General features: G+C 43.2%; 1 protein-coding gene across 1 annotated transcript; it reads right to left on the reverse strand.

The window, feature by feature from the left end:
• Positions 1–26: 26 nt before the first annotated feature.
• On the reverse strand, positions 27–15381 carry RB195_010638 (uncharacterized protein; the record flags this gene model as incomplete). The annotated part of the gene is made up of 9 exons (XM_064191738.1): positions 27–104; positions 2734–2793; positions 2845–2926; positions 3673–3806; positions 3860–4012; positions 7061–7169; positions 8935–9049; positions 15138–15296; positions 15354–15381. 9 exons carry the CDS (start codon positions 15379–15381, stop codon positions 27–29), a joined length of 918 nt encoding a protein of 305 aa, XP_064049321.1.
• Positions 15382–15507: the final 126 nt, after the last annotated feature.

Consider the following 15507-nt stretch of genomic DNA (forward strand, 5'->3'; position numbering starts at 1 on the left):
CACGATGTACCACAATTACAGATCATCTACTTGGCCATCGTCTTTTCTTGAGCCTCCTTGAGAGTCTTCGTAAATGGCAGCATCATGGGTTGGAGCGCAGTTACCTAAGAATGAGTGCCTTACATCAAGAATGCATGTAATTCCGTGAAATGATGCATGGTTTTCCAAATGCCTGAAATTTAAATGTTCATAATTAAAAAAAATAGCACTTTGATGAATTTTCTGACGCATTCATTTCTTCGGAGGAGAGCACCACTTACCTTTTTACACCAGTCGACCGAATTTGCAAGATATACTGCTTCCGCCAAGAATTTAATGCCTCAGACTGACAGAACGTCGAGTTGAAGAATGATTCGTGGACATTTTTTCATACTTACTTTTTCATACTAGAAGTGCAGATAAAACAAAGGATCAAGTTCCTGGCTTTCCGCTTGGAATGCGTCCCCACGTTCACTTCATTTCAGAATCGTTTCAAATTCACGGACGTGTAACTGATCTTATATGGGCGGCGTGTGGCGCAGTCAGTTAGAGGTCCGTTGTAGCCACACGGTCAAGAGTTCGGAACCGCCCTAGTGCAAACCAAGCCTATCATTCCTCCGAGGTCGATAAATTGCTACCGGACTTGGCTGGGAGGATAAAAACAGTGACATGACGCATCGGCTAGCCACTGCAAGTCATTGTAAGGGCCAACACGCGTTCCAAAACCTCAGCGATTACGAATTCCAGTAAAAAAAAAACGCGTTGGCGCATCCCAAGTGGATTGATACGCCAGTGACTTTATCGTTTATCCTCTGAAGTGCACATAGAAATAAAAATTATTGGCAGAATGCTATGTATCATTTGATGAAGGATTACTCCCTTTGCAAAGGAGTTGTATTTTTGTTTTCTAAATTCCATTTATTTCCCTTCTTTCGGATGATAATGTTGTGTCAAGTGGACAAAACGGACCATTTTCAATACTTTCCGATTTTCGAATCTTTTCAGGGTGGCTAAACCTCCGGAATCGTCCCTGAGATTTTCGCAGTGCATGCAGAGCAACGAATGACTCACAAAAACTTTGAAGTCCAGGAAATAAATGAAAATACAAACATAGTGAAAACAATGTAACGCATGGAAAAACCTGTTGAATGGAGAGTGGAAGAAGGATAGGAGGAATAACAACGAAAAATTTACTTATTCTCTGAATATAGACAAAGACCATCAAATGAAAGTGGTTGTGAGAGAAGAAGAAGAGTATCCAAAAGATCCACGTCTCTGAAGTGGTTGGCAATCATCTGAGTAAAACACCTAGAGCAGAACTGGTACAATTGAAATTGCAACTATAGGACTACGTCAATATTCTGTGAGTTCTCAACAGCGATACTATTATACGACCATTTTAAGAGGTTTTTTTCTGAGGTATATGAATCCTTTAGACAAGTTGTGCTCAAAGTACTTGAGCAACATATTTTCTTCAGAGCTTTACAACGAATGGAATGATGGTCACGTATCGCAAAGTCATTTATGATGGACGAACCTTAAGTTTTGCTGCACATCCAGCTTTTTGTTACATCTTTTACCTACCGGAAATCATACCGTCCCCATAAAAGCGTGTACATTGTGTGGCGACATCGTGCTAACAATTTCTGTTTCTCCAGTGTCTACTCTTGTTTCTTTATTTTACGTTTTTAAAATTCTATTTCAATATTTTGCTTTCACGATTCCTACATGTGTCGGAAATTAATGTGATTTGTGTTAGACGAAGAAATCCTATCCTATTGGTTCAATGTGTAAATGCAATGAATACATAGTCGGTCATTAATGTGTTGTTTTCATGAAGCTACTTTTCAAAAATTTTGTTTGGTCGTTTTTTAGAAATTTTTGCAATGTCACGACAACAAAATTATGGCGAACGTATTCTGCGGATGTGGAAGTTGTGAGAAAAAGAATAGACGAAACGAGTTTGTGCACTTTGCTTGCTCAGCGTCCTTCCTCTTATTATCATTGACAACTTGTTTCTTTTTGAAAACTAATTGCTTCAAACCGCACACACGTGGCCAAAAATGAAATTTACAACTCAGACACCGACTCCACTGTACTGTATATGTCCTGTATATAACTAGGGAATAGGAGACGGTCCCTTGAGAGGTTGTGTTAGAATGTTTTCAGTGAGAATGTTTGTTGGAAGAAGGTATGAGCCAGGCGAAACTAGCCAATTACACTAAGCATTTCTTCCAAAATTGCATTTAATCAGAAGGTTGGAGAGAGTTGGACAGAAATCCCGCAAATCTGCAAAACTCGCGTAAGTAAGTATGAAGACGTTTACATCTAACAGTAGCTGACAGTGTTTGGTTTTTTCTGCCATATCATTCAAACATAGCTTCCCCTCAGATCTAAAACAATCATTATTTGCTTGCAATTCCCAAGGGTTCCACCGCAAACTAAAGGGGGCACCAGATCTTCCTCATTGTACTGAGCATAGGATTGTGCTCTTTTCTAGAAGCGGTTATTTTATTTCACCAATCAATCAATCAACCTGATCCCATGTGGTTGCAGAGAAATGCGTTAAACTTGGTGAGCGCAACGCAACCGTCGCAACGCACGCACCTACTCTGTCTAAACACATCGCCAAGCTTCTCTCGTGCCCGCCCCAAACAAAGCATCACCTGGTTGAAAGGGTCTAGCACCCACTGTAGTTATTCATTGATTATTTTGCGAGTTTCTCAGAAATGCAGATGAAAGTGCAGCTCTTACCCTGTTATTTGAATCAACTCCAACCTCGCAAGTAGCGCAATTGCGAATCATCTTCTTGATCTGAAAGTCTGTGCTGAGTGTCATGTTTACAGTGTTTACGTAATTAATAACCTGGCAAATCTGTTCGGCGGTAGTCCATGTATTGTTCCTGGCCACCTCAATTGCGTGTGAGTTGGTAACGAGGACGGCCATTCTGAATTATGCATTCTCTGACGCTTTCAAGTTGACAACCATTTCTTTCTGGCCGCATTACGCATCAGTATCTTATAAGGCGTGATCATAAAGGGTGTGATACTGGGTGCGCAGATGTTTAGTAGACAAAAGAACGCCTAGTCTTACAACAAAGGAAAATGAGACAGGAGCCGAAACATTTGAGAAAAAGCTATAGCAAGGTGGATGGACTTAATTAATCTGAGCTTGCTCACAAAACGACTTCATGGCCAGATCAGCACCAATCCAACAGGGGATCCGGAACAGTGCCAAAACATCCCTATCTGTATCGTGCAAACGCTGACATAGCCACAAATCAGCTGGGATGGAAAAGAGCAGCGTTAGCGCCTATTAAAAGCATCACCCCACGAACCTGGAGTGGTACGGATTTCCTGTGGAGTAATCGTATACGGATAGTCGTAGATAATGGGAAGAAGGGTGATTCCGTCCATTTCTTCCCAATTGCCGTAGAAAACGGGCCGGAAGATACGGCTTCGAGCGTTCCGGCGCACTGTTTTCTAAAAGGAGTTCGATTGGAGCGCGCCAGCCCTGTGCAGTGCCGCATCTTCCGGGTCGTGTCCCGTATACGAATACTCCACCTGAAATCTGCACCACCTCAGATTCGTGGTATGCTGCCTTTAATTTAGATGCTTAGAGCAATCAATGGTCGAGCGTGGTTCGAATTGCAAAAATATCAGACGCCCCAATCTTTGTGGTATGTCCTTTCACCTATTTGTTGATTTCGATAGATCTTTGACGAATGAGCTGAGTCTTCGAAGATAGTCTTCTGGCGATTCACGTTTAGGCAGAGAGGAGAGATGGGGTCTGTATCCTTCAACGATGGGATATCCAAATGATTTAAGCTGCAAACAGTAAAAGAGTGCTTGTAAGTGGATGCATAAAATAAAATAAGGACCTTGTCAAAACTGAGCCAGTTCTTGGAGGAATCTTCAGGGACCAGCTGCGCCCAATCGGCAAGAGCTGGCTCAATGCATATTGGAACATCTCCAGCAGCGCGCGAGATACCAGCAGCCGTTTGTACACATCTCAGTTCAGGTGAGGAATAAATCTGGAAATAGGATGATGCAATTTATTACATACTGATAAATACAAAATACTCGAAATACTCAAGTTTTTGTGGGACGTTCTGATTCGGATTCAGATTTCAAATACGATTTAAAGTCTCGCAAAATAATATAAAGTTAGCGCTTAATATACCGTATTATCTACGTGTATAATTTATGCTCCTTCTCGAACATACACTGCCGCTAGTGGTACAATAGATTTGTGCAGTGAAGTAATCTTCGGGCCGCCGGAGTCCCTTCGCGATTTTGTGATGGCACACCGAACGTCTTTAATTTCTATGAACATTAATTGTTCAAAGAGATAAAAGTTCGACACCGCGGATAATTGGCTGGAAAATGTATAAGCAAGACCTTTCGTTTCAGTGTAAATTTATTTGCAGTAAAGACATATATTTTTCGACGTAAGATGAATGAAAAACGTGCATTTGTTATTGTGTTGAATTTTTGCTTTTATTTTTTGAAGGAGACTGTAAAGTGGTGAGATCAGCAGTGGCCCAGAGCATAACCCCATAGCCACGCAACTGCGTTCCATTTACAGCGGATTATTCCGTTCCTCTAGTGGAGACAGTCACATGACAAATTGTTTGTTCCTATTCTCCACTGAAAATCTTTAAAAAGCAAACTGAGAACAATTTTACCAGGCCTTGTCTGGAGGTGCCAGTGCTGCAACAAACGCCAACAATCCCGCTGTTTTTGCGCTGCCATTACGATGTTCTCATTATAATGCTATTACGCTATAAATGTTCTTAGAATTTAAATACTTCTCCAGTGTACACGTTATTCACCAGTGTCTAGGCCGTTGATGCGCGTATATTTCCTCATTTTGACACACAGAACAAGACATCGAAGGGTCCCGCCGCAAAAACACTCCAAGAGCCCACTCATGTAAATAAATAAATTCGATGATTGCGGCGAATAATTTCAAGAAGAAGCTTGCAATTTCCCTCAAAACATCTACACAGGACGCTGCAAGGAAAACGCTCTGCACTCTAATGCCGCGGATGAAGTTTGCCATTGCATCTGCGAAAACATCCCCGAATAATCCTTTATGCGCCGCTCGCAGCGCTGGCGATTTCAGCCAGGAAAAACGTTGCGAAGTTGCGACGTTGCGGAGAAGTTGCGAAGAAGTTGCGACGTCAACGGCAAAAAGACCCCGAAAACAAATGGACGTCAAGAGCGAAGGGGTTAGAAAAGGCGTTGGAGAACAAGAACCCAAAGAAAGGGCTCTACTAAGACAGTATAGTGGTAAAATGAAGAGATGTTCGTCTGTCTTCAACACCGTCAATGGTGTGGCTCTCGGTGACGCAACCCTACTAATTTGTAGGGCTCACTTCAATGCCTTGCTTAACCGGCGAGCGCAAGCAGCTCTTGAACTGACATTCATAGACCGACATGTACAGTTAACGAGTAACCACTGACCGAGTCGGAGGTTCTCGTCTCGTCTGTTCCCAAAAAATGAAAATGAAGCACCTGGTGGAGACCACGGGGTTAGCAAAGAAATGCTGAAATATCTTCCTTGTAGTGGCGGGTGTAGTGTAGCGGTTCGAGATTCCGCTTCTTGTACGATCGATCGGAGGTTCGGATCCACCCTAGTGCTCACTAAGCCTTTAATCTCTCCGGGTCGATAAATGGGTGCCGGAGTTGTCAGGCTGGATAAAAGCACTGACTTGACACATCGGCTAGCCATCGCAAGTCATTGTATGGGCCAGTTACACGTTCGTAAACCTCAAACGATTCTGAATTGAAGTGAACGTGGGGCCGCATCCCAAGCGGATTGATTAACGCCAGAAACTTTATCCTTTTCCCTTTTATCTTCTTCGTTCTGGAATTCGTGAGATTACAAAGATCATCCGTTTAATATGGATAGACGAAAGGATACCTGACTCGCGAAGACACGCTATCATAATTCCTCTCCACAAGAAGTCATAAGGGACCCTAGGAATTACCGAGGAGTATCATTGGTGCGTAAAATGTACAAGGTTTTGGATCGGATTATCTTGGATCAACTAACCCGACATCGCGAAGAAACCACCCGATGGTTATCGTGAGGACAGTGATCGAAATCTGGCAGTGGTATTCGAAGCCAATACAGTTAGCGTTTCTGCACTTTAAAGCCGCTTTCTTTAAAGCAGACACATCTGCTTGCATTTATCAGGGCGCAGACGTAGTCCGTAGACTGTAGCTAGCTTCGAGCTGTTACAGCTTCGCTACAAGGTTGACAATATGTAAAAGTTTCGTACCACTTTCCGCGAATATAACAGCTTCGTCAGCCAGTCGATCAGTGCCTTACTGATATTTTCTTAGCACTATCAAGATGCCTATTGACCGATCTCCAGTACGCCGACGATATCCTCGTATTAAGCAGTACGAAACTTCAACCTTGTACCAGCTAGCTACAGCTTACAGAGTACACTTCTCTCAGATAAGCATAGGCAGACGAGAATTTCCTTGAGACCTCCAACGGGAATCAGGATCGACCGACAACCGATAGAACTCGTCGATGAGTTCTGTTACCTGGGCTGTATGCTGAAGAACAACGGCAGCCGCGAAAAAGATATTCAGCAAGGATGCGCTAGGGCCGTTTCTGCATTTAACTTCTTAACGAAATCCCTGCGGTTGACCTCCATCACTAACGAAGTCAAGGTGCGAGTCTACTATTTTCAATTCGTCCCATCATGCTGTACGTATCGGAGGCTTAGGCAGCACCAATTACTGCGATGGAGAAGCTTGATTGAACGGAAAGGCAAAAATGTGATATCTCCTACAAAACAAACTAGATCAAGAGTGCAAGCATGATCATTTTCCCAAGTATGATCAGTTTCAAGTGAACGAATACACTCTGTGCATTTCTATTGTCATTGTTCATTCAATTATTTGAGTTGCTTATTGGGGAACTCCATAGTCTTTTTTCTTTGATCTTTATTCTAAAACGGATAGACAGCTCATACGGCCATGTGTGAAATCTCAGCTCTGCCCAAGTGTTATCAAATAAAAACGCTTTATATAGGACAGATAAAATTAAATGAACTGACCATGTATGGATCGTATCCTGCCAGTTTTATTCCTTTCCCTATGAACTCCGCGGTAAAATTGCCATGTTCAGTAAGCGGTGGATCGTATCGATAATGTTCAGCAGGACGCCTAAACACAAATAACGATAACATAATAGCACATGATACTGCACAATAACTAGCTTTCGCTGTTTCATAAAGAAATCCAGTAAGGATTTGACCTAAACATAGAACTTAACCGCAAGTTGTATACCCGCCTTTACATCTCCGGCTAAATAAAGTAAGGGGTAGAATCCAGCAGGCGAGCTCCAACTATCCACTTCCTACGGCGCGACACGAAGAACATGGTAACAAGAGTCGTAGACCCAAATGGAAAAAAAGAATAACAATCTATACATACATCTATGCATTGGCGCACCAGTGGATTCAAGGTCCAATTATGCGAACCAAAAAAGTCTAGCACGAAATCATCGGATTGATCGGGACGACATCACTTATTGAACGACGTTCCGGAAGGTGACAACAATCTTCATCGGTTACACATCCACAACAAGCTATGAAAAACTCGGAGCCTCCTATATGGATCTAGAGAAGTTCTAAAGAGAAGTAATACTCGTGCGAAGTCATAGGTCGCAGGTGATTTCAACGCCCGAATTCGATCTAAAAGAGCCAACAGCGTTACGTCGGCATCCGCAGTCTACTACGGAATGGGCGAACTCGAACGTTGCGTGAGAATCGCTCGGTGAAAGGCACCAAGTAGGCCAAGTCATTGTCAGTAAAATGTTTTACCTAACGTAATCGCCTGTTGTGAGGTGTTCCGAATAAGACGTGACACCTTTCTTTAAACGGTTACGTCCTCTGTGAAAGCTTGCACCATTATACTTTTCCTCTTCACCCGCTAATAGGAATATCGGGGGCCGATGACAAATGATGATAACCTCTTCGAAGGTTTTTTTCTTTTTCGTTATTTCATTGCTATTTCTTCGGGTTATTGAATGATAAGGCTTGCTCCATATCTGTAGTCGGGGCGAGGTCCTCCTTCGCAGGTATTGATGGATCGGTGCAATTAGATGGTATACTAGTAGTAATCTCTGCTAGCACATTAGTCTGTAGGACACAGTTGGGTCAAAACGACCGAAAATGAACGAACGAAGCTAGTTGCGGTTGCGTAAGCAGTTGCATACGAAGCGGCACCGTGGAGCTGGCGGCTGGGATTAAGGTGGGACCGCTGCTGGCCTTACTTGGACTATAACCATCAGTGGTGCTAGTGAGAGTCTCATCACGATCCCAATCACTATTGTTCCGCTTCGAGTGCAACCTCCTACGTGACTGCACTAAGCTTCATGTCGTTCTGACCGACTACAACGGCGGCCTACTGATATAAGTGCTTACTATACTGATTTCCATCTGGGATTAAAGTGTTTGCTGTTGTTTAACAATGATAAACCATTCTGATTTTTAAACGTGGTTTGGTTTACTTTTTTATGTCATCAATGTGTTAACTATGCAAATCGTAAGGAAAATAACAGCTCAATGGAGAGCTTCCAAGACTTTCATAGTGAAAACAGTGTTCCTTTTTTCTATTCTAATGCATTCAATGACAGAAGCTGATGGTGTAATTGCGTTCCATCAATGGGTTCTTCGAACACCGGCCTATTCTCATAGTTTACTACGGTCAGTATCTTACTTCATTCCAAAATATGAATTTGCACGTCTGTTTCACTGTATTTAGAATGGAAATGAAAGGGAGCTAATTAGGAAAAAAAAACATTTCTCGGTTCGTCCAAATAATGTTACAACAACTTCGTAACTGAGACTATGGCCCTAGAGATGAATGTGGGAACCACATTTCTGAGTACGATCCTCTTTAAAGTGTGGATGTCTTTCAAACTTACTTAGGAATGGTTACCGGCATGTTCAAGTCGTAAGCTTGATAATATTCTTCTCCGGCTTTGTAGGCAAGTCTCAGCCATTGTGGGAAAACCTCATTGATAGTTTCCCCGTGAGAAACTGCAAATTGAATTTTGACATGGTATAACCTTGCTTCTTTCATTTCTTTTTGAACCCAAACAACGTCAATATTTTGATGATTTTGACAACGAGGTAGTCCTTATCACCAATTATGCAAAACATTTTCAATACAAGCACGAATGAATACTAACAGATCAGAACGCAGCTATTATTGAGGATCTAAAAAATTACTAGGTGTTTTAACATGGACGAGCGTATCAAGAAGCACAGTCTTCAGTGGCTGATTACCGGCAATTTCAAAGATTTTTTTTCAAAATAAAGGAAGCACAAACTTGAAACTTCATCTGAGGGTTTGGTGTGCTAGTATGTTTATCAAAAGCACAGTACTCTTGCTTCTTCGGTATCTAGAACAGGAAGGAAAGAAATGCATTTTGAAACTTAGTTCATACTGACAGAATTGTTCGTATCACGAGTCGCTTTTTGCTAGGATTTTGGTTTGCGGGATACACATATTCACAGAAGAGTACATGCGTAACTTCAAGTAAGCCAAATTATTGATAGTCGCATATTAAACTAAAGGAACGATATTCGTACTGAAAAAATATTCTAGGAGTTCGTTTGATCTTTTCGGAGCTTTTGATACGAACCTAAGGAGGTCTTCAATTTGCTTCAATTTCGTGGATTTTGCTACATATCTCGATTTTGGATGTTTCCCACTATTTTTTTTATAAGATAACTCTCTTCTAAACTCTCTTTTCACTAAATGTTCACACAATTTGTTTTTTCTCAAAAAATCGGAAGCGAATAAATCAAACAGCGGAGGTCCGTCTGAAAAATGCATGGAGATGTTGAACTACTTCTGCGTCGGCAACCCTCCTTTAACGATTCTTCGAATTCTCGAGAATTTTACCAATCCTGCAATAATTTGGCAGGTTTCCAACTACTTGTTGGCAGCATTTTCCACAAACTCGGAAAAAGCTGCGAATGGCAACAACAGCCGACATTTACTTAGCGTCGTCTCTCGGTCACCTCCCTTCGGATAAGAACGGTACGGTCTGCCATTGGTCTGGGATCCTTTCTCGCTGAAGTCTACAAGGTGTGCAGTGGAGAATGCGAAGAAAGTTAACTCGTTCTCAAAACGATGAGTACGTCTCCCGCAAGAGTTCTTCCAATACTCCGTTCTGAATGTGATTTAGAAAGTCAGTGTCGGTGTTGATCGGCCTCATCATAGCCGGATGCTGTTGTGTAATTATTCAAGACAGTATAATATCAGCTTGATCACCTTGACTCCCGTTGATCTTCGAACTAGTCGAGTGGGCGTCAGTAACTCTTCTATTTGTCCAGATCTCGTGGCAGGTTTTTTGCGTGGGACACAAAGAGCATCATAATTTTCTTTGAAGGACTTCGTGAAGAAATCTGACCATCGGGTCGGCGGCCTTCCTGTAGTGCGTTTAATATCGCGGGGAATCCAGTCGCTCACGGCTCCAGTCCAACGGTTGTCGTTAGAGCGCATCACGTGTCCGGACCTTATTTTACTTCACTTGGCAAACGCGGCGGCGTCTCTAATCTTCGATCGCTGACGTAGGAGAGAACTTCGAATCCTGTCCCTCACTTGCGTGAAACGGGATACTCCTAGCATCACTCTCTCAATTGCGCATTCAATGACGCTCACCGCGTTTTCCTCCTGCCTGCGGAATGCCCAGGTTTCCGAAGCATGGGTCAAAGCAGGAAGGACGGTAGTGTTGAAGAGGTGAGCACGGAGCCGGGTGTTCCTGGTCTTCTTCACTACATCCTCGATTCTCTTATACGCTCCCCAAGCCGCTCGTCTCCTCCTGTACAGCTCGGGAGTCAGGCCGTTCTTCATGTTTGTTCAATTCCCGACCCAGATAAACGTAGCTGGTGCATTCGGATATGTTCGTTCCGTTGGGCGTGAATGGGGATTATCATTGATTATCCAAAGCTTCCATGACCGCTTCCACCTCAACTGAGTCGAATTCCTTCTTCAAGTTGATAAAGGTGAGACAGAGCGGCATCTTGTACTCTCTTGTGATACCTCGATGAGTTTCGAAACAGTGTGTATGTGCTGAATCCTTTTCGAAACCCTGCTTGCTCGCATGACTGTCCTTCATCCAAGACTTTCTTCTATATTATCTATTATCTTATGTCTATTTAATCCTATTAAAGATCACTCTGTAAAGCGAATTTAGATGACGGACAGTAAGCAGATTGGTCGATAGATTCCGATTTCATGTGGATCTCCCTTTTTATACAACAACACGGTCTTGCTGGTCTTTCACTGTTTGGGAACCTTGCATTCCGACAGGTAACGTATAAAGAGCCTCGCCAAGGTGTTGATAGGTACTGGCGGTATGTTCTCCAGGTGTTCTGGTCTTATTCTGTCGGGACCGGGTACCGTACGATTTTTTACTGACATGACATCATGTCGTATTTCGGACGGGAGAATCTCTGGAATGACATGCCCGTCTTCCTTCAAATGATGAGAGGCAAGTGGACATGGCCGTCGAAGAGATCAGACTAGAAGTCGTAGATGATTTTCTCCATCCCTCTCCTTTCTCCATCCTCGTCTTGCGACTGGCGAAGTCTCCACGGGCATGGCGGATACTTTTCCCCGTCTCCATTGCGGAATATTCCCAAAAGCCGGCTAACGTAACGAAGAGATCCCAGTTGATGATAGTCCTGGGATTTCTCCCTCTGAACTTGGCGGCTTTCTCTGCTCTCCTTGTGAAGGAAAAACTTCCTCGAAGGAGGCGATCGTCCGATCCCTTATTGAACTTTGGTACAACAGCGACGTCCGTCAGGCAGAACCTTTTATTGACAATGATGTGGTCTATTTCATTACGGTGCCCTCCACCGGGTGACTCCCACGTCCAACGTAGAGAGGAGGGCTTCTGGAATTGCGAGTTCCCATGGATGGTCTTAGTCGTCATGATGAACTCGGGGAGCCTCTCCCCCTGGTCATTTCATTGTAGGCCGTGGGTCCCAATGTGAAGTTCCTCAGGCGTTCTTCTTGGGCCAAATTTGAATTTTTTTTTTGAAATTGCCAATTATGACCTTGTAGAAGGCATGATTTTCTTGGTAGAACTTCTCCAGGTCCATGTAGAACGCAGATTCTTCTTCGCAGATTGATGTTGGAGCGTAAGTGACGAAGATAGTCAAAGCTGGTGTTGGACCACATCCTCTCATCCGCAGTCGTCCGATTCGGGTCGTAAGTTGTTCGAAAGAGTCGATGTTTTTTGCCGTACTCGTGTTGATGAGGATGCCAACTCCACAAACACCTCTACTGTCGCATGTTCCTAAGGACAGTTCTTCTCCAGGTTCATACACTGCGTTGAGAGGGTGACGTCGTCTCGTCTCGGTCAGTCCGATGACGTCGTACTTGATCTTCTTGGCTTGCATCATCAAATCTTCGTTGGCCGTTTCCGATGCAAGCGTACGTGCGTTATAAGTACAGATCGCCATCCTAGTCCTTTTCCGTTTCGGTACCCTATATGACATCTGCAATCCTTCCTGGCGCTACCGTACCAGGCTTTCCTCCGGAATCAGGAGACTCTTTTCTATTACTGTGACATACAAAAAAAAATTTAAATTTGTGTGTGTGTGTGTGTGTGTGTGTGTGTGTGTGTGTGTGTGTGTGTGTGTGTGTGTGTGTGTGTGTGTGTGTGTGTGTGTGTGTGTTGGTGTGTGTGTGTGTGTTGGCGTGTGTGTGTTGGTGTGTGTGTGTTGGTGTGTGTGTGAGTGTGTGTGTGTTGGTGTGTGTGTGTGTTGGCGTGTGTGTGTGTGTGTGTGTGTTGGTGTGTGTGTGTGTTTGTGTGTGTGTGTGTGTGTGTGTGTGTGTGTGTTGTGTGTGTGTGTGTGTGTGTGTGTGTGTTGTGTGTGTGTGTGTGTGTGTGTGTGTGTGTGTGTGTGTGTGTGTGTGTGTGTGTGTGTGTGTGTGTGTGTGTGTGTGGTGTGTGTGTGGGTGGGTGGTGTGTGTGTGTGTGTGTGTGTGTGTGTGTGTGTGTGTGTGTGTGTGTGTGTGTGTGTGTGTGTGTGTGTGTGCGCCACCGGGGCAGCAAGCGTGGCAGCAGAGCACTCTTTCTGTGAACTAACTGAAGCTGCATAAGTATATCGGTGACACGTGAGTACGTGACAGATTAATTTTTGTCAATCTTTGGGACCGAATATTGAGTATGTATTCTTCCAATTTCGGGGCCAGCAGAAATGGTGCCTCGATGTTATACAGATGGAGTGGAAGGTTTTGTTTAGGTTATTCACAATTCGCAATATCATGGCATTCTTTTCTGGAATGTTTATCCCGAAGCTTTTCAAAGGTGTAGTCCTTTGTTTGCAGCCTTCAAAAAGGTAGGAAATTTTCACTGTGATTTGTCTCTAGCTTCACTTTTTTTGCAACTTCAAAGATTCCAATGAGATATTCCATTTGAAAATAATAGTTACACTTTTAAGTTCGGCTGCAAAAAAAAAAACATGTGGTGATGACCAAAAACCCAACACAAACGCGACAAAAAAAATACAATTCGAAAGTTTGTTACACGCCTATGCTTAGTATCACTCGATGAAGAGGTAAACAGAAAGATATGGGACTGACCGCAGTAAGTTTCATTCATAAGATCAATACTGGATCACAGGGGGCGAACTACCGCCTCAATATTAATGCATCCTTGCCTTCTTTTTATTTGCATGTTTTCATCTTTTTCAGCATTTGTACAGAAAGCTCATTAATTTATTCGCTGGTTTTTACTATGTGATTTATATTTACTACTCCGCTAGTACATTTCTTTTTCGTTAGTCACTAAGTTGCAGTGATCCGGTTCTTTTTTCTTATGAAGGAATATTGAACTATAAAAAAAAACTTTCGCATTCCGTTCTTCAGTCATGCTTAGGCATCCTGAACATCACACGTTTTCGCCAAAGGGACGAAGTGAAACGGGCCACAAGGCGTCAGTTGAGCCTATTCACTCCAGAGGTGGTTTAGATGCCCCGGCACCAGGAAACAATGAGATTTGGTGGGAAGGATCGAAGTTTGATACGTCGGCGCAGGAAAGAAGTGAGATAGGCCGGGTGGGAAACACGGCGTCAGTTAGATGCGCGGCACCAGAAAACATTGAGATAAGGGGAAAGGAACTTACGTCGTCGGATAGACACAATGGAGCCAGAAAGATTCGAGATAAGGTGGAGCGGTACGTGCTTTGCGTCAAAAGACGTAGGTATGATTCCATGGCTTTAAACTGACACTCATACGTCAGAACACAGTAGGATGTGGTGAAGAGGGTCAGCATGGTGCACCGGCGCAAGAAGCCAGTAAACTATGAACTGACGTAACAATACCTTCGAACTGGTGCGCCGGAGCGGGGTCTAAGGCCTACATAGCGTATCACTCGGGTATTACAACGGTATCAAAGGAATATAGATACAAAGCCAGTTTTGAATATTTTTAAGTGTAGTAATGTTATCTCTAGCAGGAAGATCAGTAATGCTTCTGGAGTCTTTCAATAATGTTTATGCTTCTAGAAAAGGAGGTGGAGAAACCGTTGTCAGCAGTAAAAAGAGATTTAATTTTGCAGCAGAAATCTACAAAAAGTGCCTTTTTTCGGCACTTTACCACTGAAGGAAGCTAGCATTACAAGAAGTCTGAGAGGCGTCCATTAGAAGGGAGCTTAGATTTGAGAACAATAAAGACGATTACGAGAGGTTCTCATAGCCGCTAACGGTGATAAGATGTAGCGACAGATAAGATCGAAAAGGGATGACGATAGTGCAGCGCAAGGAGATTTCGTTGCTGCATACATCTACGTGGTTTACAGGACTAATAATTCTATTTGTGTGAGGTTGATAATGTAATACCACACTTTTCTGCAAGGACTTGGCTCTTTCAGAAAAAGTTAAGAAGCTGATAAACAGCTAATGGAGAAGTAGTCATCATTCAAGAGTAAAATGAGCTGCACGCCGGTCAGAATGATTTGATTTACGATCCGATGGAGGAAGCGGTTACATTCGTGACGTGGTGATCAAATGCTTCCAATTAACATCAATTGCTGACCGTTTAATTGGTCGATTGAAATCTTCCATTTTTGGTCCATGTAAAATAAGAGTGCTACTGTCCGCCCACCTATTATGAGTTTCGTATACGTATCATACTCGTTAGATCCCCTATACGGATCTTGCTGCTGCCTGTGCTGATAATTTTGCGAATGCGGATGCTCCCCGTGCGTTGAACTTCTTTGCCCACCGTGTTGCATACCAAACGATGGGGTGATGCTAAAGGAATCTGAAAAAATTAAAAGTAAGCGAATAGGCAGATGCCAGGTCTTCTTCCTCTCCATACCGACGTAACGTCCTTGATGGCGACTCATTTAGTCAGTTGCAGCAATTGAAATGAACCGTACTAGAAAGCATATATCTGTTCTCGCATCATTGATATTATAAACAAAACATGTACATAAAACTCTAAAAATAGCTTTGAGGCACTTTACAAGGAA

The sequence above is a fragment of the Necator americanus genome, chromosome III, assembly GCF_031761385.1.
Source record: "Necator americanus strain Aroian chromosome III, whole genome shotgun sequence".
Taxonomy (NCBI): domain Eukaryota; kingdom Metazoa; phylum Nematoda; class Chromadorea; order Rhabditida; family Ancylostomatidae; genus Necator; species Necator americanus.